The following is a 24,834-nucleotide window of genomic DNA, read 5'->3' as shown; positions in this document are numbered from 1 at the left end:
CAGTCACTTGTCCAAAGTCCTGTTTTCACGAAAGAGAGTTGAGGACCTCAGGCTCACAGCCTTGCAGATGCTCTCTAGATTCCTATCCACGTACTTCGGCTCACAGCTGCTGTTTAGCCTGGGAGCCTTGTTTTCTCCTCTTGTACAACTGAATAAAGCAAATGAGTCATCTACCTTAGACAAGAAAAAGTCGGCCTTGATATTGTATGTGGGTGGGCGCAAGGACTAAAATATTGACCCCAGTTGAAGAGAGGGACTTTGAGATCCAGATTAACTCTTGGTGGTAGGGTTCTGTAAGACAAGCGTCCAGAACCCCAGCAAAGAATGAACACATTCTGCAGCCTGCACACTCAGAAAAGGAAACTGGCCACAAGGTGGACCGCTTCAATCGACCTTTCACTCATCACCGCGTTTGTGCAAGTTCAGAACCTGGTGCTCAAGTTGAGGCTGTGAATGGTCCTACGAGTGTAGGAGGCTCAGTGATGACTCTTAGGTGTGCCATGAAAGCGAGGTAGAGCAGCTTGATTTCGATAACTCAAGGAGTTAACACATCCAAAACCAACGCAGGGGTGGGGAGGAAAACCACACCCCACGGGAGCCGGAGCCAACTCACAGGAGAAAAATCCTATTGGCATCGAGGAGGCAGAGAGCCAGCCCCTGGGCGCGGCCTGCAGGGGGCAGGCGATCGCCTGGGGAAGCGGGGGCAGGACGAGGGCCCGAGCCTCAGCAGCTCCCGCTCGCTCCGCAGCCGCAGGGACTGCTCTGCGCCCGCCCGGTGCGCTCTCCTTGGCCTGAGGACTCGCGCTGCCCCGCCGCTGCCATGTGTGCGGCTCGGACGCCGCCGCTGGCGCACATCTTCCGAGGGACTTTCGTCCACTCCACCTGGACCTGCCCCATGGAGGTGCTTCGCGATCACCTCCTCGGCGTGAGCGACAGCGGCAAAGTGAGTGGACGCGGGGTCCTGCGCACCGCGGACAGGTGGAGGGACCCTGGCGCGATGCTGCGCATTCTGGGTTCTTCGCTCCGGCACAGAGTGACCACCGTGGCTCTGGAGTTGAACTTGAGAGTTTGGCTCCTAGGGAATGTAGACAGCCTGGTCACTAGGTTCGTAGCCTGGCTTGGGTGGAATGACACCCAGGAAGCTAAGAGCGGTAGAGTACTCGCACCAAACTGTAGGAACCCTTAGAAAATGTGGTTGGATTTCTTGCCACAAAGCTGACGGAGTGGGGGTGGGAGGTATCATTGGATTAGTGTTGTTTACTGAATTCAGCAGGTAGAATAAGCAAAAACACCTGGCTTCATTCACAGGATCGTTTATCAAACAATGCATTAATGCTACAGGCTACACACATTTAATGCTGGAGAGAATAGAACTGGAAAATTCTTTCTCTCTCTCTCTCTCTCTCTCTCTCTCTCTCTCACACACACACACACACACACACACACACACACACACACACACAGCCATATGCATCAAAACAATCGGTTTCATTTTAAAGTTCAAAATGCCTTCTATGATTATAGGTTTTATACCCCCCACCCAATTAGATTTCCACAAGTGTTATATGATGTCTGATGCCTACTTCCTTGTTCATACAGATGGTAACTACGTACATTAGCAATGTGCTGGACAGTTTGGTACATGAAGTCATTTCGTTTTGGGGAAGAACGGGATATGTTAACTATTTCTCAGAGTATACCTGTTTGTGGTCTGCCAGACTGAAGGCTATAGGTGCCACTGACAGTATGGAATTACAACTTGTACTTGGGAATAATAAGATCTAAACTTGTTAACGTGTGTGTGTGTGTGTGTGTGTGTGTGTGTGTGTGTGTGTGTGTATGTGCCAAGTAGAATGTGTGGTCAGAGAACAACTTGTGGGGATTGGCTGTCTCTTTCCTCCATGTGGATTCCAGGGACTGAACTCAGGTTCTCAGGCTTGGTGGCACACACCTTTACCTGCTAAGCCACCACACAGGCTCCCTAAACCTTGTTTTCTCATGGTACTTGACTTTGTTGTTGCTGTTTGTGTACATTGGGAAGCATAATGTTGTGTTTCCAATGTGATGAAAGTCCCAGAGCTCACCTAATGGAGATGCTGATAAACCTGGGGACCTGCACATCCGCTCCACGTATAGGGGCATGACCCTCAATTTCAGTGAACTCCTACATGGTATAAGAAACCAAACACGGGCACTGGGAGACTGTGACAGAGAGGAGATGCGACTTTGACCACAAGAGCTTTTCGGTTAGCTTTCGTTTTTGCAATTCACCTCCTATTTCCTCCGCTCTAATAGATGTGTAACTGAAGTGACGTAGGTTTGGGGACGTGATGGAAATAAGAAGGAAAAGGGAGTAAGTTATCAGAAAATTAACCTTTCCTTAAGTTTATACAGAAGAATAAGTGTGTCCTGAACATGCAATTAGTGGCTGAGTCAGAGAATGTGTTTCTCTTGGAGCATGCTGAGGCTCTCAGTTTGCTTGGTGTGCCATTCACATGAGACAAAATGAACTGGGAATCAGCCACAGAGGCAAGCCAGTCAAGATTTCAGCTGAAACTCTCTTGCTGGTGGATTGTTAACTGTTGGTCTCTCTCCTGGGTGCAAGACAGTTACTTATCCCTTCCCTAACCTTAAAGGGCAAGGATGTGGTATCTAGTTTGGTATTTGATTTCCCTCATGTTGAAGTAGCGAACGCCTCACATTTAAGGCTGCTAAGATAAACTGCTTACTTATGTACTTACTATTTAAGCATTCCAAGGTATATTAAAAATGAGTATGTCCTTGAAGTGAGTAAGTTAACATTTGGAATCATCAGGCTCAGGCACCTCTGAGCTGTCCTGAGCTCTAACAGCTAATGTCAGAGATGGACTGGGAGTCTCTAGATGCCTTGTGAGAACACTGGCTGCCACACAGCATCCTCAGAGAACCCAAATGCATAGGCCTCGAGTTGGATTCGTACAGGCATCTCTGGAGACTTGGGTAAGGCAGTGGGTGAATTAAATCCTGGGTGATCCTGGTGGACCTATTGTGTGAAATGTCCAAAACTCATCTTACTCCAGACCTAAGTCTGGGGCAACATCGTAGAGAAGGGACAGTTTTCCTTGTCTTCTTTTTCCTAGATCTAACCCAACAACAGTGACTGTGTTTAATTCATTCAAGTACAACACATTAAAAAATGAGTTAATTTTTTAAAAGGCAAAACAAAAAAAGCCCTCTGTTAGCCAATATTTTGGTATTATTTAGAATTCAGGGTTAATTTTTACACTTAAGCAGCATGCAGCTTTTTAAAAATAAAGATTCCAAAATGTATAATTCATTTTCAAATGTTTCATTAATCTTGAAACACAGTGTGCTCAAATATTACTATTACCTAGTTTTCCCCACATATGTCAGGGTCAAGTTGACTTTAAAGAATCATCAAGGTTGGAATGTTCAATGTCACTTACAGAGAAACCAGAGTGAGGAAGTGTGCCCGTATGGAGGTAGTGCCCTGGGTGTTAGAAGCAAATTCTCTGTAGAGATGAAGCCCTGGGTTCACCTGCTTTGAGACCATGAATGAGACATCAAATCTCTCCCAAGCCTTGGCTCTCTCCTTTGAAGAATCAGGTTTGAATCAGATATAGAATGAGCTGATGTGTGACAATGTCTGCACTTAATTGATGCTGCTCTCAAACTGTGGTCATTTTGGCCCCTTCCTTTCCTCTGCCCCTGGTAAGCCCCAAGCCTCTTGCTCAGTGTGGCCATTTCGCACCTTTCCCTGTGGTGGCACCTGTGCAGCTAAGTGGCAGAGAAGAAAGCTGCGGCCTGGGGCAAGCCTTGTGGAAAGAGGCACTGTTGCTGGACCTCAGTGGTGCATTTTTGTGATTGTGTCAGCCATTATGCATCGTGACTCAGAGCTGTCCCTGGGAAAGCTCCCAGGATCCTTAGCTGCTAGGTCACTAGGCCACATTGGCAACGTTATTTCCAGTACAGTGAAGAAGCCAGTTGGAGAAATTGCACATCTGAGGATGTGGTAGTTTAACCAGATTTTGAAATACAGACCAAAGACCATGTTCTATTTCCCCCAACAGTCTACTTCCCTAAGGAACAACCCTTGAACTTAAAGCTGACACTTTAGAGGGATGGCTCAGTGGTTAAAAGCCTGGCTGCTCTTCTAGAGAACTCAGATTCAATTCTCAACACCCACATGGCTGGTCCCAACTATCTGTTTCTCTAGTTTTAGGGGAACTGATGCCCTCTTCTGGCCTTCAAGGGCACCTACACCCATTGCACACATGCACATAAAACACACACAGACAGACACACATATTACATATAATTTTAGCCAAGGCACCAAACTTGGTTTTGAATGAGTTTTGAATCAAAAACTGGCCTCATCACTGAAGATAAATGAATGAATAAAGTATGAAAACAGCCTTAGTGAGGTCAGTAATTTAGTGAGACATAGCAGACCTGCTGTGACTTGTCAGAATGGTTTGCGTATAGAGGGAAGGTTTTCTCCAGCTGAACACATTGTGATATTTAAACAATGATCTGCAGGGTGAGTGAAAATCCATAGGCAGGTTGGATTTGGAGAAGATCAGAACCTTTTACATAGAGGAATGGCTGTGGAAAAATTCCTTGGGTTAGAAAGGATGAAAGGCAAAGATAATTAGAAATCCAAAGTGGAGGAGAAGGATATAACACAATGTAAGACATGGCAGGGTGATAGAGGCCATGTAGAGTTGGACAAGGATCCTTCAAGATAAAGAATGCACTGGGGCAGGGATGTGGACATGCCAGGGAGTGAGGTTAGAGATAGCTAGAGTGGTTTAGCAGTAGCAGAATGTTTCATGAACTCCTAAGGCTGCCTCTGTAACACACTCCTATGTGAATCTGGTCAACTCAACATTTCAACTCCTAGGTTTTCTTATATACAAAAGAATTCCAATCATTACCTCATTAGGTAGTGGGAAGTATTAAAATATTTTATAAGTGTAAACTATGTGGAATAACGCATGACAGAGTGGTTATCCAGGGCCAGTATACACTAACAGTTGCCGTCCATGGAGGAGGAGGATGTGGACAGAATGGGGAGCTATTCAGGTCTAGTCAACTGGATGATGGCTTGTGCATATAGTCTTATTTCTAACTTCTGGAGCCCAGAGTGGTGTCTATAAATGCATGTGGACCTCACATACCAGGTTACCAAGCATATACACATATGTGTATGTAAACCAGGAGGCAGCATCTACCCAGTGATGGAAGGAATTGTTGAGCTGGACCTGAAAGAAAAGAGGATTTAAACATGCAGAGAAAGGGTCTGGCAAAGGTTTCTTCAGTTCCCCAAATTGATGGGATGAGGAAATCCTCCTCCACCTGAGATTGCTTTGCCATCTTGCTTTGATAGAGTTCTTGGTCTGAATTACAAATCCCTGGCTCTGAGTCATCCATTCTTCCTGCTTGGGAGGGTGAAGATCCACCTTCCTGTCAAGCTCACAAACTCAGAATATTGTCTTAGTCTTGAAGAGAGAAATTGGACTTAACCACCCCTTATGAGGCTGCTGGAGTAGGAGTATGGGTTTCATAAAATGGTGCATTCATGCCCAAGCATCAAAGGATTATCCTCTGATTTCTGTAGTCTTGGAAGCCATTTTCTTCATCTACAATATTCATAGCAGGGCTTGTTTGCCCAAGTTCAAATCCACAGCACCTACATTAAAATGTGGGCATGGCTGCACACAGCAGCATTGGGGGTGAGTGGGGGTAGAGACAGGTAGATCCTAGGAGCTTGCTGACCAACCACACTAACCCAGAGTGAACTTCCAGTTCAATGAGAGGCCTTGCCTCAAACAATGCAATGGAAAGAGATCAAGAAAAATACAACCTCTTCTATAGAGCATGTCCATAGCATTCTCCCACATACTTGGCCTGCAACATTTATATACACACATGGGTATGTACACACACACACACACACACACACACACACACACACACACACACACACACACATTCACAAACAAAAAGTATTTGTGGCAAAAATTCAAGAACCATGACTACTTCTTAACTAACACCTCCTGAATTTGATCAGCCTCTAATGTACTTGGCTTGTAGACAGACCATGGTAGTAGCCAGCAAGGGAAAGTCTGTTACCCTGGAATCATGGTCCCCTTTTATGGATTCTTGGTCTCACTGATTAAAAAAAAAATTTAAAATGGGTTCTGAAGGGAGTTCAAGGACCATTTTATTAGAGTTTGAGAGGAATGGAGTATTAGTCAAGCTGTAAATCTCAGCAGCTGCTGGGTGGTGGGGAAGGAGGGATAATGGTACCTTTTGAGTTGGGGTCCAAGAAAGCTGCAGACCCAGTAATGGAGATGAGAGAGCAACTGTTTTGGAGGAGGGTGGGCTGAGTGTCTCCAGTCAAACTGTGAGAACATCCTGTGTGTCAGGGCAAGTGTGCTTAGGATCTTGGCCTGTATCAAAGGGGATGGAAGGAGCAAGGGACAGGTTCTGCCTTTTGGTTAGAACCCAGAAAGTAGGCAAGGGGATGATCTATAAGCAGTAGCTTGGAGGGATGGGTTCTTGAAATGTATAAGTACATTATCTGGTCAATTATTTCTCTACTTTCTTTAGTAGGTTGTTTGGCTCTTAAGGAAGTACATTATGTGCATGCCTTGGAAACTGGTTTGAGCCAATTTCCTTGACCCTATGGGCCTGTCCCACTACAGTAGGTCTTCAGGGTGTGCCAACTTTTGTCAATGTCTCCTATGGAGTTCATTGTCAGATTCAGTTGGGTTAATCTCTTAGAGGAGGAGATAGTCAAATACGATATTCTAAATTTGGGGCTAGTTTAGAATGTCAAGTCTCTACCCAGAGCCAGAGGTAGAATTCAGTTCTCCTTCTTTTGACCAATAGATAACAACTGTCTCTTAATTGGCCTTAGGAAATCCCTGATACCTCCTCTCTCTCGTATAGTATTTTAAGTCTTAAAGAGGAGCCATTAGGATGCTTCTCTTAAAATTGATATTACCCAGAAAAAGGGGCAATGAAGTCCAAAGCTGACTATGGGCCAAGTGTCCATCTTTACTGGCCTCTAAGCCTGCTGATACCCATGTAGCTACCTAACAATCCTATTTCCAGTTATCGGGTCCTTATTTTCCTGGCTTTCTTGGTAGCTAAGGATGGCTGATGATGACATCCTGGTACATAGGAAGTGGACCCAGAAGTTTCCAGGATGTGGTAAGAGAAGCCCATACTTTCTTTAGATGTTTTCATGTGAGGAAGGATACCTGGAGATGTTGCTGCCACCATCTGGGACTATGACTGCACTAGACTGTTTAATCACTGTGAGAAAATATCAGAGAAAGCTAGCTTAAGGGAAGATATATTTGGTTTATGGTTTCAGAGGTTCAGTCCATGGTTGGCTAACTTCATTGTTATTAGGTCCATGGTGAAGTATATTATGGTGATAGGGGTATGAGTTAGTGAAGGCCAGAAGGCTAATCACCTAATGATGGCAGTGAAGCAGAGAGAGAGAGAGAGAGAGAGAGAGAGAGAGAGAGAGAGAGAGAGAGAGAGAGAGAAAGCGCTTCCCCCATGGCTAAATCTCCACAAATTCCCTCACAGACACACTCAGAAGGCTCTGCCATCTTTGAAGAGTTTAACTACCCTGAAACTCCCTGCTTTCCACTTCCTTTGTGAACTAGTGAAGTGTCTTCATTATGTTAACCTCTGGACACTTCACTCCTCAAAGAGTCATATTATTATCACAGGCAAAGGTCCAGACTGTCTTGGGAGGCAAGTGTTGGAAGGAAGGCAATATAAAGAAGCTAGAGGGTAGTTACTTTCTCAAAGCTCTGTCTTCCTGGGCTTAGGGACCACAAAGCCCTTTACTGGGATGTGGGGGAAAGGAGGTCCAACAAGGCTTGGGGAGGAACTAGTCAGCTGGACTATGTGCCTTCTCCCAAACATCTTAAGCGACATCTATCTCCTGGGGTTAGTTCCCAAATCTGCTTCTCGGACAGCTAGACACAAGTTCTTTGTTTTGGAGAATGAAACAGCAAGTGATTTTTGTCAGAGAGAGAAAGAAACAAAGAACTAAAGAATGGAGAAATATTGGGCCTTTGAGATGGCTAAGTAGGTGATGGCATCTGCTGCCAAGGCTCACAACCTGATTCCACTTCCTGGGACCCACACACTAGAAGGAGAGATTAGAATCCCCTACATTGCCCTCTAACCTCCACATGTACAGTGTCATATGTGTGCATGGGTATACAGATACACACATGACAAGTAACTAAAAATGTATCTTTTTAAATGGAAAGACATTTCAGGGCTCACTGGATGTTCTTAAGGTTAGAGAGAAGTCATTCAGTAATTAAGATCTATCCAGATGTAGCCTCTCTGTAGGTTTAGAATGACAAACAAAGAGAGGAGATGGTAAAGATTAACTTGAGGATGAAGTCTAAAGTATCCACTTCTAGAAAGTTCACATCTCTGTTATTTATAATTCCAGTTACACTGGGGGCTGTTAAGTAATCCTGCTAAGGATGCCTTCCTGAACAGGTGGCTCTATTACATTATTTTCAAAGGATTAATAGCTGCTTTCCCCACTATCTTCTTCTGACTGGCCCAACATCCATGTCTGTTCAGGCATTCATACCCAGCCATGCCCAGCTATGTGTTTCCAGGACTGTCCATTCATATTCATTTCAAATACTGTTCTCCCAACTCTTCTTTGTCTCTTGACTAAAACATCAGAGTATCTTGTTTTTCTCTCTATTCTAGGGTTTCCTCCATATGACTGCTATTTTCTTGGATCATGGGTAGTTCTTCTGCAGCCATCTGTGGCTTACTATTTATTGATTGTAAGGTCCAAATGTCTTTGGAGGAATTCTAGACATGGAATTCTTTCTAATATTTTTCCAGTGTCATCTCTCTGTAAAATGGAATAGAATGAGTATGACTTGCTCACACCATGATGCATCCCTGAGCTGGAGATGATTAGATAAATTTCCCATGGTTCCCTAGCACACCATGTCCTTTCATGTCTCCATGTTTGAGGCATTGGTCTCTCAGTCTAGAATAACCCTCCTTTTTTACATCCCATTTTCCCTCAACCTGTGTCTAATTGAAATCATATTCTTTTTTTTAAGATTTATTTATTATATATACAGTATTCTGCCTACATGTGTACCTGCAGGCCAGAAGAGAGCACCAGATCTCATTACAGGTGGTTGTGAGCCACCATGTGGTTGCCGGAACTTGAACTCAGGACTTTTGGAAGAGCAGTTGGTGCTCTAAACCACTGAGCCATCTCTCCAGCCCATTGAAATCATATTCTTTTAAAGCTCAGCCTTGGTTTCTCCAAAGTTTCTCTGGCCATCACTTCCCAATGGATAAAAGTTTCTTCCTCAGCCCATACATTATTGCATACACTTTAAATAGGTTATTTTCTTAGTAATTAAGAGATGCCTTCTAAATTCAACTCTCAGCTCCTTCATTTACCTGGAACAAATTCCCTTATACACCTGAGCCTCTATAACCAAGGGTTCATGTTTTGAAGTTTAATTCCCATTGTGAGATACTGAGAGGGCAGACACTTGATTTGAAGATGATGTTTAGAAGGTGGGGTCCTTGGTATGTGAATCAGAGTACAGTTCTCATTACAAAACTGGTGTCTTTATACATAAGAGACAACACACCACACACACACACACACACACACACACACACACACACACACACACAGTCTCACTCTGTGGTGCTCTGCACTACCTCAGGACTCTGTCAAGTCTGTTTTATTAATAGCTTATGCATTCATGGTGATGCAGAACCAGCAGTAGAAATGGACTAAGCTCAAAGATATGTCGGCTCCGAGCTAAGCTGTTTGTCTCCCTTCTGCTTGTGCTCAAGGTTCAACTCAGATACTATCACAAAGCTTTTCATCATTTTTAAATTACTTCTTCCTCTGTTTGACGTCCTTTATTGTCTTTATTTATTATTTCTGATAGAGAATTCATGTGCATTTGCTGTGTCTGATTTGTGTACGTTCTAGTTCAAAATGTAAGTTTATGCTCATGTTGCATCTGTAAAAAGCACAAAGTATCTAATACTTTCCAGCAAACGCAGGCTTTTTCAAATAGTATAGGTGCTCAGTAAATATTTATTCGGTGTTCTGAAAAATTGTAGCAGCCGTTACACAATTTGTCCTTCCTCTTGTGCCTTAATAAGAACACATCTGATGTAATTTAGTATGGTCTCAGAAGTGATTTTTATTGAACAAAATACAAATGTTCGGAAGCTGCGATGATGATTAAATCCATTCTGCTTTGGAAATGATGTTGTTTCTAAGAGGATTTTGTTTTATGGTGAAACATAAGAATTGAAGATTACTTTCCTTAATTCCACTACCTATAAATATATTAGACTTTTAACAATTTATTCTCCAGATAGTGAGTGCCTGCTGTATGCTACATGGTTGGGATACTAAATAACTGGGTTCTATGACTAATGCCTCAGAAGCAGCACTTTCCAACTTCAGTGCAGTACAGATTTTCCACGACAGCTCTTTCCTTTGATGAAAGTTAGACTTCAAGTTCAGTGCCATCGTTGGTTACCGCTGCAAGTACCATGAAGTCCAAAGAAATGCTGTGGCTTTCCCAGTGGGATACAGAACGAGGCTGTTTGAATCCAAATCCATTTCCTCTTCAGCATTCAGATCTCTCAGGGTCTGATTAAAAGACCCCCTTTAGGGCTAGGGGATGGCTTCACAGTTTGAGAATGTGCCTCTTAAGCCTGATGACCTGAGTTTGGATCCCCAGAAACCAGGAGAAACATGAAGAAGTCACAAAAGCATCTGTAATCCCAGCAAGTCCCTACCTAGATATGGCAAGTCCCCACCAAGAGAATGGACAGGGGCTTGCTTCTCTACTGTAAGCAGCAGAAAAACAAGAGAGCCTGTTCTCAAACAAGGCTGAAGACAAGGATAACTCAGGTCACCTGACCTCTACAACCCCTCCCTGTATCACGACCTGTGTGTACACACTCACTCATAAACATGAACACACACACACTACCCTAGGTATATTTCAACCACTGAAACATTAACCTTCTCTTTTAGCTCTGTCTCCTTGGTCCCATCCCTTTGAACTCCTGACAAAGAGATCCATCCTTTATTCTGCAGTGGTGTCTGAGACCTCTGACCTGTCATTTCCCTTCTAGTTTCTTCTCCTTGCAACTGCAATCCCTCTTTTTTGGTCTTTTCCTTCAGTATTGTTTTCTTTTGTTGTCAGTAAAGATACTCCTATCCATCATTTCACAGAATCCATCAAATCTAAGTAACATCTGGATATATCAAAAACATCCACAGCCTTCTCATGATCTTAGCCTCTGTAAGCCATACAGAAATGGTGGTCTTAGACTAATCTAACTGTGGCAGTCTTTATCATCAACTTGTCTCTATTGGAAATCACCCAAGAGGTACACTTGGAAGCATGGCCATGAGGGGGTTCCAGAGAAGTTTAACTGAGTACAGAAGACCTTTCCAGGATGTAGGTAGCAATATCCCTGGGCTGGGGCCTTGGACTGAGTGAAAGAGAAGACAAGAAGTGTGTTCACTTCTCTCCTCTGCTTGACTGTGGGTACAGTGTGACAGTTCTGTGCCACTCTCGCCACTGTGCTTTTCCGTGTCCTCTATTCTTTCATTTCCACTCTTGTGATGAAATACTGTGACACAAAGCAACTTAGGAAAGAAAGGGGTTATTTCACAATTTGAGGTTACGGTCCATCGCTGTGGAAAGCCAGAGCAGGAACTCGAAGCAGCTAGTCACTTCCACAGTCAAGAGGAGAGAAGGTATGCATGTATACATGCCACCACTCAGCTCACCTTCCCTGCTTTACAGTCCAGGACCCAAACCTAGGAAACGATACTGCCTACAGTGGGCTGGGTCTTCCCATATCAATGAACTGTAATCCAGACAGTCTCCCACACACACGCGCACAGGCCAACCTGACAATCTCTCACGGATACCTTTCTCAGTTGATTCTAGATTGTGTTAAGATGACAATTAAAACTAACCACCAAATCCTCAAACACATCCTTAAGTTCATTTCATCAGTTTGTTATAGCAACAAGTAAGTAACTAAAGCACTAACCACAATGCATGATTGGTTGAGACAATGTGTGTGTGTGTGTGTGTGTGTGTGTGTGTGTGTGTGTGTGTGTGTGTTCTTTATGGAAAAGTTGATAAGAGAGTTCTTAAACAGATGAATTGAGCTAGATTCAAAGTGAGTCAAAAGGGAGACTCAGTCTTCTTGCTTTCAAAACCCATTCATCTCTATTTCTCCTTTGTCTCTGCTCCTGCCCCCATAATTATTCCATTGTCCATAGGTGTGTTTTTCCATAAAATGAATATTTTCATCAACTCTTCAAAGAATAGCATAAAATGACCATAATTTCTAGACTAATGCTGAACCCCATGTAAAGCTCCTGCATCTGTGTCCTGCCCCTGGCTCTGTCTGGCCTCTATTTCAGTGCTTTGGTATTTGATATACATCATCGTTAGCTTCAGCTGCCAACTTGACAAACCTAGATCACCTGGAAAGAAAGAACTTCAACTGAATAATCACTCAGATTGGCCTGTGGGCACATCTTAATGGCATTTTCTTGTTTGCTGGTTGATGTGGGAGGGCCCAGACCACTGTGGACAGTGCTACCCTGGGCAAGTAGGCCTCTAAGAAAGGTAGCTAAGATAAGGGAAGCAAGCTGGTGTAAGCAGGGTTCCTCCATGGTCTCTGCTTCATTTCTGTCTCCAGGTTCCTGCTTGAGTTCCTGCCCTGCCTTCTCTTGGTGGACTGTGACCTGTAAGCCAAATAAGCCCGCCCTTCAACTTGCCTTTGGTCATGTTCTCACAGCAACAGAAAGCAAACTGGAATGATTCACTGACGTGTACTGCTAAACCTGAGTACTAATACTTCCACTTTTTAAACATTCCCCCAGTGTTTAAGAGAATCAATTTGAGTTCCTACCCAATTGCAATTATTGGACAATGCATGTCACTTGCTTTGGAACCTTGCTTTCTTTTCTTTCCATGTGACAAAGATTTCTGGGGAATTTTATAATCCAATTATTCACTTAGTCCTAGGAAGTGACTGACTCTCCATGTCTAGGGTGCTGCTCTTGTTTTAAGGCTGCAGCTGTGAACAGGATAGAGCTGCTACTGCCAGAGAGCTTTTCTTCACGTTTGAACAAAGATCTTTCAGTCATTTGGTTCTTAAATGAGGACAGCCCCTTTCTTCCAAGTTCATGGTGGTCACTGCTGCCATTGTTCCTCATGGTCATACACATTCTGTGGCCTCAGCATATCCCCATATATGGTCATATTATCTTAATATCTAGCTTCCCTTCTAGAAAGTAGAGTGATATTTCATCCTTTCCTGGTACACTTAAGACATTAAAAACAATAATGCAAGGTAAATTCTCACTTGATGATTGACCACAATGGAAACTTTTATATTTAAGATAAGATTTAAGAAACAGATCAATTATAATATTAGTAGCACATCTCTTATCTTGGGTAATTGTGCATTAAGTCACATGGTCAAAAGACAATACATTTCGTGCACACATCAGCTTCAAATTTTGCATATAGTTTCTTGCTCATGACACTGGATGACAACTCACAGGTACAAACCAAACAGATGATGTTAGCAGCAATAACATGTGCATGTTACCAAACACACATATTCTGGACTAGTGCTGAATGTTTTCCATGTGTATCTTAGGAGTCCCCATGACCACTGTTTGGGGACGAATTGACGTTTTTCATCTTCTATTAAAAAAGAAAAGACACAAGCTTAGAGTATTGACTTTACTTTTGTGATAACTGTCCAGTAATAATAATTTGACTGACTTTTCTTTTGTCTTGATATGGCCAAGTAATAGACTGACCTATGCTTGCTATACTTAATTCCAAACATAGATCCATCTATTCTGATATACTTTCTAAAATTGAACAATATGTGTGAACACCTCTCAAAAGAGCTTTCTTCCTGTGGCTTTGACCTTATGTCTTACCTTCCAAAGACCTTTCCCTTTCCCCTTTTCTTCAGTGGAAGCATTATTTATTTACCTTAATCACATTCACTTACTAATGTGAGAGGAGAAATTACATTAACTTTAACTTTTAATTACTATGTTTTCTGAAGCCTTTTTGATTGTTGAAGTCTCTGTTTGTGAAGTGTTACCTTACTCTGGAGAAATAGTTCCTCATGCATTATGATCGAACCTCCTCCATCAACATCTCTAGTGCCATCTTCTCTATCTCCCACTGGCATCGCTGTAGAACCTGAAGCTGAGGCCATACTGTCCTTTCTCTTCTCTGCCTGTTACTGGGTTTTAAAAATATTTTGATAAACCTTCATCATCAAACTCCACACAGATGCCCCAAGTATATCAATCTCAGTTTACTGGTAAGATAATTCTCATGTAAAGTGAGTTCTTTAAGGCTTATGTATAGTGAGATATACATTTTTTAAGACCCAAAGTTCCCCAACAGCTTCTATGGAAAGAAAAGGTGTATTTGACCATACACTCATGCCACCCCCATTATTATATTTCATATATTCATATGTGTGTGTATATATGAAGAGTGTGTGTGTGTGTGTGTGTGTATGTGTGTGTGTGTGTGTGTGTGTGTGTGTGTGTGAAACTTCTGGAAAGAAATATTAAAACTAAACCCGAATAACACTTTCTTTTGCAGTGAGGACTGCAAAGTTGGCTACATGGAGAGTAATTTTAAGTCTTTGTGTTGTCAGACTGTTTTATTTATTTACTTTTTGAATGCTTGTGTTTTTACTTTAATCTTTGTATTCTCTTGTTTTTTTTTTTAATTGTAGTAGAATATATGCAACGTATATTTCATAGTTTAAAGAATGTGATTCAGTTTTGATTCCTGTATTCAGAGCATTGGACATTTGTCACTATCATCACCAGTATTTAGTTCTGGAATTGTTCACTCCCCCAGGGAAACTCATGACCCATTGAGCAGCTGCACCAAACTAACTTCCCTCGTTCCTTTAGAGTCACTAACTTGCTTCCTTTATAAGTGTATTTGTATATGTCAGATTTTGTTAACAAATGAGCATAAATAATTAATAATCTTTTGTATACAGCTTTATTCACTTAGCACAGTTTCAAAGCTTATTGTGTCATGGCATGTGTCAAAACTCATTCCTTTTTATAGCTCAATACCATTTCATTGATTGGTTATGCCACATTAAAAAAGATCTGTTCTTCAGCTGAAGAACATTTAGGTTGTTTACATCCTTTGGCTACTATCAACAGTGTTTCTATGAACATTTTATCCACAAGTTCTGAAAATCAACTCATAGAATATTATAAGGTGTGTTACATTTATTTATGCTGTGGAACATTATTTTAATGATGCAAAGATGTGTTGCATTCTTTTGTTGCATTTGTTTAACTCTCTGAATCTGTGTCACTTTGCCTGTCTAAAACACCTGATGGTTTAATAAAGAACTGAATGGCCAATAGTGAGGCAGGAGAAAGAATAGGTGGGGCTGGCAGACAGAATATATAGAAGGAGAAATCTGGGAGAAAGAAGAAAGAGGAGAGAACAAGGAGAGGAGGACATCAAGGGCCAGCCACCCAGCTGCACAGCAAGCCACGGAGAAAGAAGTAAGGAAAGCTATACAGAAATAGAGGAAGATAAAATCCCAGAGGCAAAAGACAGATGAGATAATTTAAAGTTAAGAAAAGCTGGCTAGAAACAAGCCAAGCTAAGGCTGGGCATTTATAATTAATAATAACCTCCATGTGTGACTTATTTAGGAGCTGGGTGGTGGGCCCTCCAAAAGAGCAAAAACAGACAACCACATCAACCTGTTCTAGAAAACACTATGTCATGGCTCTCAGTTGCCTCACCATGGGTTACACCTGGCCTTAGTAATTTCCCAGCCTTCCATATGCTATGCCTTTGTGTCCTTGTCCATATCCCTTTACCTTCTGCCTAGTGTAAGAATGCATCTTTAAGGGGTCATCTTGAGCTGAGCCTTGTTATATCAACCTGTAATCCCAGCAATCAGGACTCGGAGGCAGGAGGCTCAGGAAGAGTTATAAGCCAGCCTCAATCTCAACTGCATGGGTTCGAGACTAGCCTGGTCTCCATGGGACCCTGTTGCAAACAAAACAAACAACATCCACTAACTTAAGTGTCACTTCTGTCCTGAAGCCCCTACTGACACTTCTGTCAGAACTACTGACAGTGAAATGAAGTGCTCCTGCCCTTCAGCTCACGGCAAGCTGACCCCTGGCTTCTTTGTCTCCCCTGTTTCTGCTCAGAATCTCTTATGGCCTTTCTTTGACCTCAGGAATCTCCCCTATAGCCTTATCTCGAAGACAGGTCCTTAGCTTCGTCACTTTTGTGTAGACAGTACTTGAATCTGGTAGGCATTTAGATGAGTATATGTTAGGTAAATGATGGTTGGTTAGATTTTTTTTTTTTTTTTTGCCATGGGCTAACCAGATTAAAAAAGTTGACTTGAGACATCAGTCAAATGTACAATGGCAAAAATATCTTCCAAATGATTTGAATGAGAATTCTTGGATTTTGTATTCAATAATGGTGTATTTAGCAAGGAGAGCTCTTGCTAGTCTCATGTCCTGTTACATAATTACGACCCCTAGTAGAGTAGAGTTTAATTAATCCCTGAAACCTCACAGTTCTCAATGCTTTTGACCTGAGTAAAAGGCACAATGTAAGTCACAAAGGCCCGCTTACTCCTTTAGTTTCACATTGTTGTGGAGGCTTTGATTCTCCATGAAAGGGCAATTTACTTGGAGTGCTGTTTGCAAATTGCTACTTAACAATTTATGGTCCTGGAACATGGTACACCCTCTACAAATAGGAGCTCTTATTAGCCATCTCCTGTTCCTCACAGTATTTGACAGTGCTTTTGCAAAAAAACAAAACCAAAAACTGGCATCCAATGAGTGCTTTGGAATGAAAGAATGGATAGAATGGCCTGCAATTCTGAGTACAGAGTATATGAGGAATAGTTACTAGTCTTGATTGGTTGTGATTGGCGTGCTTACCCTCAGGGAGTAGCATAGTTAGTGCCTTCTGCACAGCAAGGCAGATATTTTTGCCCTGTATGATTTAACCCAGCAATTGTTTTCTTTCTGCATGTGGGGAGTAGGTGCATGTGAGGAGTGGATGCTTGAGAGTCTGGACTCCCCCCTTTAAAAAAAACATGGAAGTTATTTTGAGTCCCTAGCTCAGTAGATCCATTTATACTTTTTGTTTCTGCAAAGCCTGTGGAGCCATTATGCTCTGACTTCTTGAGGGCTGACAAGAGCTGATGAAAAGCCAGGAGATTAGGATGATAGGGGAAAATGACAAGCAAGAGACACAGTACTCTTCTTTTTTTTCTTTTTCTTTCTTTGTTCCTTCATTCCTTCCTTTGTTCCTCTCTCTCTCTCTCTCTCTCTCTCTCTCTCTCTCTCTCTCTCTTTCTCTCACCTCAGAATCAATGGTTGTGGTGGGTAGTGGTTTGAAGAAGAATTGATTGCCTCCATAGGCTATTAAATGATTAATTTGATTAATTACCAGGGATTGGCACTCTTTGAGAAAGGTTAGAAGGTATGGCCTCATTGGAGGAGGTGTGTCACTGGAGGGTGAGCTTTGAGGGTTCAAAAGTCACACCAGGCAGAGGTCCTCCCTCTGCCCTCAGATCAGGATGTAGCTCTCAGCTACTGCTCAGTGCCTGCCTGCATGTCTCCATGCTCCCTGCCATGGTGGTAATGTACTAAACCTCTGAAACTATAATCAAGCCCCCAATTAAATGCTTTCTTTTATAACAGTTGCTGTGGTTGTGGTGTCTCTTCATAGCAATAGAACATTTACTAAGACAATAGTCAAATGCATGTAGGTCAGTATATAATATCTATCAATGGAAAAAGTACTGAATATTGTGTAAATTTAAGATTAGAGGACTTGGCTTCTTTTGAGGTGCTTCAAGGATGCATTGCTGATGAAGGTATATTTAAGCTTTGCTTGAAGGTTATATAGATATTAATTTGGAAAAGAGAGATGAGAAAGTCCCAGGCAAAGACCCAGAGGGAAGAGGAACCAGGAACTTCTAATAAATGATAAGAAACAGAAAGGCTAGAAATAAATGGGGCAGAAGAGATAAGCCAAGCTACATCAGTGTGCCAGTGCTTATCAAAGGACTTTTATGCAAATGTTAGGGCCGACACCATTCTGGGGTCACAGTACTTACCTTCCTGCCCTGGAAACCTCAAACACTCTGCTAATGTTTTATGAATCTGTTCATTTCAAGTGACATACATGTTCAAACCACTGATTATAAGTTCCCTTGACAAAGTCCTAGTTTACACAATGTGTCCCAGCCTTCCTGTGCTGTGTAGGGAAATTTCTGTCCAAGGACACTTTAGAAATTAAGATGCTGCTTTTGGTACTAATTTGACTCCATGGAATATATATGTATATATAAAATAATTTTAAAAAGAGGGCCTGAAGTTGGGAGGGAGTCCTGGTGGAGGGCCTTGGAGGGACAGTGGGTAGGGATATGATCAAATTACGTTGTGTGCTTGTTTGAAATTCTCAAAGAATAGATAAAATATGTTTAAAAATGCTACTTTCCCCCATTTACAAATATTTAACTTGAATGGATGCCATAGCATTGACAAACTTAAGTGTCAGAGTTCAGAACTAGTTGAAGCCTTATTAGAAATTAAATGATGGGGCTAGAGAGATGGCTCAGCAATTAAGAGCACTTACTGCTCTTGCAGGGGACCCAGGTTTGGTTCCTGGTACCCATACAGAGCCTGATAGTGAACCACCATCTGTAATTCCAGTTCCTGTGGACCCACCACTGCCTTCTGCCCTCCACAGGTCCTCCGTGAATGTGGTGGAAGGACATACATTCAGACAAAACACTTATAAACATAAAATTAAAAAAAATCTTACTACTGTATCTCATAAATAGACTTTAGTATCTCTATGTCACCCAAATTCTAGATACAGTCTGTTTCTTTGTTTAAAAAAAAACAAAAACAGAATGTCAGTAGGGATGCTTTACTTCTTAGGGTCAAATTGACATGCTTTTTTTCTATAGAAATGGGATTTTTAAAAGAATGAAATAAACAAATAAAACTAACTAAGATGATAGAGTTAGATGTTTTCATTACTCAGAATTGCAGAGCTGGGGGGCTGTGGCTTGGGGCCAGAGGACTTGCCTAGCATGTGCCAAGCCCTATGTTCAGTCCTTAGCACTGAACAAATACCGCATCAAAACAAAAACCTTTGGTTCCAGGGAAGCGTTTGAAAATGAGAACAGCCTCCGAGCCTCTCCTACTTCCCTCTCAAGTGATGACTGTACATGGAAAATGATTTAACCCAGTTGAGCAAAACAACATGTCAATGACTCACATTAAGAAGGAAATCACCACCTTTGGCTGCATGAATGGAGGCTTCTACAATCGTTCTTACCTCCCCCCACCCGCCCCCATCTGTCCAAACAGTCGGTGGGAAGGAAGAGGAACACAAGTTTTGGGCTAGCTTTATGGCAGTTGAAATGAGAATAAGAAAAACTCTCTTGCAATCTAGACAGGATTGGGAGCTTTGGAAGGGGCATGTGGTTAGGCAGAGGGAGAGAGAGGACAAGAGGTAGAGGGACATAATGGGACATGCCAGGCAAGGCAAACACTGTTGTACCAACTTACTTTTTTTTTTTTCATATCTTTACACTTCCCATAGTTTGCTCCACACCCTCTGTCAGCTTTTGCCAACCTATGTGGATCTTTTTGCTGGACCTGGGATGGGAGGACCTGAAAGAATGGGGCGGGCTAAGGCTGTAGATAAACTTCCTTCAGTTTTGGTGTGCTATTACACATGAATGAAACTTCCATCCAAGGAAGGTTATTTGAGTTCAGAAAAACAGATCAGAAAAACATGTAATTTATTTATGCCAGCAAGCACACACTAGATATGAAGAGAGCAGCCCTCTCCCAGAACTTTCTCAGGAAGTTCAAACACAATTGTCTGGCACATGGTACACTTTATATCTGGGAATGCTTGAAAATGAGGCGGAAGGCCATATCCAGATTCAGGGTACAGAGGACAGCGTTCAACCCAGCCTTTCACCAGATTGGGTTTTAGAGCTGTGTTCTGACATCCAACAGCCTGCTTGCTTCGGCAGCACACATACTGACATCCAACAGGAATAGATATGTCTTATAAACTGAATGTAAATGTTTGTTGCAGGAGGCATGAAGTCACATCCAAGACCAATCCAGGGAGCAAAATTCACCTGAGGTAAAGGCCTCTGCCTTTTCTTCCTGGAGCCTCCCTCGCAGTTCCCTGATCACCATGGGGCATCGTTTTGACCATGTTCTGACAACTCTCAGTGTTCTCTCTCATCCCTCTCTATACTCACCTCACTCATCATCTCCTGAACACCCCACTGTCCGTTCTCAGAGCTCTCACATCTCACTCAATCCACCACGCCAATCTGATGCACACAAAAGCACCACCAAGTGTTAGCCTCAATTTCAAATATTCATGAGAATTTCATTTCCACAACCAGAGAGCCAACCTTCAAGATGATTTCTTGGACATTTGCTTGAACTTTTAGCAGTTTGATGGGCATATGATGTAACTTAAATAATACCCAATTCCTTGATGTGCTGCCTTTCTGGGCAAAGCAAAAACTGATCTAAGAGCATGTGAATCCTCCATCTGTCTAGTCTTGGCATTGCTGCTCCCAGGCTCTCGATGTGATGATTTTGTGTCACCCTGTCACACACAAACAACCTCAAAGACAATCTACATTTCTGTTTGGCTGTGTGTGCTGGTCAATGTCCCATCCTTAGCTGTCTAGTTGAAGTGTCTTTGTGTGACATCTCACCCTGGCATATATGTGGTAACTCTCAAGAGGGTATTGAAAGGGCCAGAAAGATGATGGCTCAGTGAATCAGACCACTTGCTGCCAAACATTAGGCCAAGCTCAGGGAATCCTGAAGAGAGGGAAGAAGCATTGTAGGAGTCAGAGGGGTCAAGGACATCACAGGAAAACTCACAGAAGCAACTAGCCTGGCTCAGAAGAGCTCAGAGTCTGAACCAACAACCAGGAAGCCTGCATGGGAGTGACCTAGGCCCTCCAGCTATATGTGACATTTGTGTACCTTGATTTCCTTGTGGGATTACTAACAGTGGGAGCAGGGACTGTCCCTAAAGCTTTAGTTGGCTCTTGGGAACAGGTTCCTCCTACTGGGTAGCCTTGGCTACCAGGGTGGTGCTAAGTCTTCCTGCAACTTGATTGCCATGCTTTGTTGACAGCCATGGGAGGCCTTATCCTTTCTGAACAGACACAGAGGAGGAGTGGATGGGAAGAGGTGGAGGGGAGGGGAGGGGAAGGGAAGGAATAGAAGAGGAGGGAGAGAAACTTCGGTTGGGATGAAAAAGAAATAAATGAATAAAAATTTTAAAAACCACAACTTTATAAGAATAAAACAAAACAAAACTTGCTGCTTTTCCAAAGGACTGGAGTTCAGGTCACAGTACCTACATCAGGCACTCACTACTAACCCAGCTCTAAGGGATTAGATGCACTCTCTGGCTTCTGAGGGCATCTGCACGCACACACGCACACACACACACACATGCACGCACACTAAAGCTTAGTAAAAGCAGTTGAAAAACCACCAAAGCTTAGCATTTTAATGAAACATAATATTTTTGGAGACAATTTGTGACTAAGAAAGACGTACTCTTTTTGAAGTAGTTTATTTTCATAGGTGTTGGTACTGCTGTGGACTATGGATTCTGTGAGTATACGTTGATCACACCATGTTCTACAACTGGGTCGTGTAATTTGGGATGTAGAATGTGCTCTGTAAATATTTGTGGAATGGGTTAGAAAATGATTTTTCTAGTAACGGCAAATCATTGTGCGACCCTCTGTCCCTCAGAGACTGGATGGTACTGAATGGTAATGGGAGCTTTAGGAAAGGTCTAGCGGGGGGGAAAAACCTCAGGTCATGCTTGAAGGAGAGCTTGTTACCCCTGTCCTTTCATCCTTTCTTCTCTTTCTCTTTGCTTCCTCGTCACTATGAAGACAGAATGGCTTCTCTCCCACACATTTAGACCCACAATGCACTGCACCTTCCTTATAAGCCGATTATCCTGGGTATTTTGTCACAGTAATGGAAGGCTCATGAATACAGTTACTGTATGCCAGGCACTAGTTCAAAATTTAATTTATTATCTCATTGACGGGTCCTGGTAAGCTAAATATTATTTATATCCATTTTTTTTTAGATGAAGAAACAGTCACTGATAGTTTGAGTTCCTTATTAAAGGTACTTTCATTCTAGTAGCCTGATTCTATAGGCTATTTATAGCTGTTCTGATTTGGGAAAAATTGAACATTGTACTGGTATTTAAATGTTTGGAGGTCCATGATAGTCTTAGGATATAGTCACCAGTCTTTGTGTACTTGCATTGTCTTTTGGCTTATTATCTTGCCATGGCAAACTTCTGAGACATTATGTCAATATGTCAGTGAACTTTCTGAAGAATTATGGGACCCTTCCAAGGACATTAATTTTCTGAAAAAAAAAAAAATCAAATTTCTAATTATTTGCAATGACACTGTTCATGTTGTTACATGTTAGAGCCATCTGCCATCATATATCTATTTATTTTGTCTTTGTAGTGGTGCTGAGGGACAAACCCAGGATCTCATACCTGCTAGATATCAACTCTAGTCACACACTGAGCCCCCATTATAACATTAGAGTTAGTTGAGATGGGCTCAAGATTTCAGAAGTGCAGGAGAGTCAACTGGAAGTTGTATATGGCCAGGACTTACACATAGTGGGAGAATTTGCAAGGCCAGGATCTGGGCATGTTCTGAGTTTCTTTTCTTAGATGCAGAAGTTACACAAAGGAGATCATTTAATAAAGCCTACAAAGTTTGGATCTTGTGACATCCAGCACCAAGCCTAGTTTAGAACCATCATGAAGAGAACATAAACAAGGAGACAGTATCATGGTCCGTGAAATATTTCTTATTGGAATACATTGGTCAGAAAAAAAGTGATTAAAAAAAAGTTTGTATTCCAGATCTGAGGACAGGCAATGGTCTCTGTTATATTGTTTTTAAAACATTAAAAATAAAACAAAATCTATTCTTGGGCCTGGAGAGATGTTTTTAATTTCTAGCACCCACATGGCAGTTCACAACCATCTCTAAAGCCAGTCCCAGGGCTTTGGTGCCCTCTTCTGGCCTCCTGAGAGTACTACATGCAATATGATGCACAGCTACACAGGCAGGCAAGACATTCCACATAAAATTCTAAAAATCTGTTCTTTTAGAAGTGGAGTCATAATTTTACTTAATTTGGCTATTCTGAGGATGAGCTACCCAGATAGCCAGCACCATATCTTTTTACGTTGCTGTCGACTTCATAAGCAGGATCCATAAATCAAATCGGAATGAGTTTTTTCATGCGACTTAGATAAAGACTGTCTGCAAATCACAGGCACAAAGCCTTTGGAGTTCTGCTGAGTAGAAACAAACGGGACCACATTTGGCTTTTCTGCTATCTCTTAACTCCTCAGATGTATTTGCCAGGTGAAAATAAGCTAGCATAGAATGTTTTATTTTTTCCAGAGGAACTGGGAATGGCTTTGTGATTCATGTGACAGGTACCCACAGATTCAAGGCTTGGCTGCAACCGGTGGCACTGTTGGGAGTTGGCGGAACCTTTTGGACGTTGGGCCTAGTGTAGAAAGCTAGGTCACTGAGGGTTGACTCTTGAAGAGGACACTGGAACTCTGCCACACCGTAGCTTCCCCAGCCAGCATTCCTAACTGTCCTAGTGAGGGTTACTCTTAGTGTGAAGACACACGATGGCCAAAGAACTCGGGAAGGAAAGGGTTTATTCAGCTTACACTTACACATCACAGTTCATCATCAAAGGAAGTCAGGACTGTAGTAGAATATTATTTGAAGGTGTGTTTCTTTTGTTCATGTTGCATTTGTTTACCTCTGTGATGCTGTGTTACTGTGCCTGTCTAAAACATCTGATGGTCTAATAAAGAACTGGCCAACAGCAAGGCAGAAGGAAGGATAGGTGGGGCTGGCAGGCAGGTGAGAGGATATATAGAAGGAGAAAACTGTGAGGAGGGATCTGAGATCTAGAAGTAGCCAGAGAAGAAAGAGGACTCTAGGGGGCCAGCCATCCAGCTACACAGCCAGCCATGGAGTAAGAGTAAGATTTACAGAAGCAAGAAAATGGGAAAATGCCCAGAGGCAAAAGGTAGATGGGATAAGTTACAGAAAGCTGGCTAGAAACTAAGCCAAGCTAAGGCCGGGCAATCATAAGTAAGAATAAGACCCCATGTGTGATTTATTTGGGACCTGGGTGCAGGGCCCCAAAAAAAAGAGTTAAAAAAAAAACAAAAACCAACAACACAGGACAGGAACCCAAACAGGGCAGAACTGACGCAGAGGCTATGGAGGAGTGCTGCTTACTGGCTTACTCTTCATGGCTTGCTCAGCATGCTTTCTTATAGGATCCAGGACCACCAGCCCAAGGATGACACCACCCATAGACTGAACTCCCCCCATCAATCACTAATCAAGAAAATGCCCTATAGGCCTGCCTATAGCCAGATCTTATGAAGACATTTTCTCATCTCTGTCATGACTCTAGGCTGTGTCAAGTTGACATAAAACTAGCCAGCACACTGGCCGAGATGGAAAACCTTGCCATGATCCCAAAAGTTAAAGAGATAGTGA

General features: G+C 42.4%; 1 protein-coding gene across 1 annotated transcript in view; it reads left to right on the top strand.

Annotated features, from left to right (window-relative positions):
• The first annotated feature begins 674 nt into the window (after positions 1–674).
• The window catches only part of Gda (guanine deaminase), a 79,174-nt gene continuing 55,014 nt past the window's right edge, over positions 675–24,834 (top strand). The window contains exon 1 of the mRNA XM_036207463.1: positions 675–943. Within this exon, the coding sequence (XP_036063356.1) occupies positions 821–943 (123 nt within the window). The 5' untranslated portion in view covers positions 675–820. The remainder of the gene's footprint in view (positions 944–24,834) is intronic.

The sequence above is a fragment of the Onychomys torridus genome, chromosome 1 (genome assembly GCF_903995425.1).
Source record: "Onychomys torridus chromosome 1, mOncTor1.1, whole genome shotgun sequence".
In the NCBI taxonomy this organism is placed as follows: domain Eukaryota; kingdom Metazoa; phylum Chordata; class Mammalia; order Rodentia; family Cricetidae; genus Onychomys; species Onychomys torridus.
This window is presented reverse-complemented; position numbering and strand designations above follow the sequence as displayed.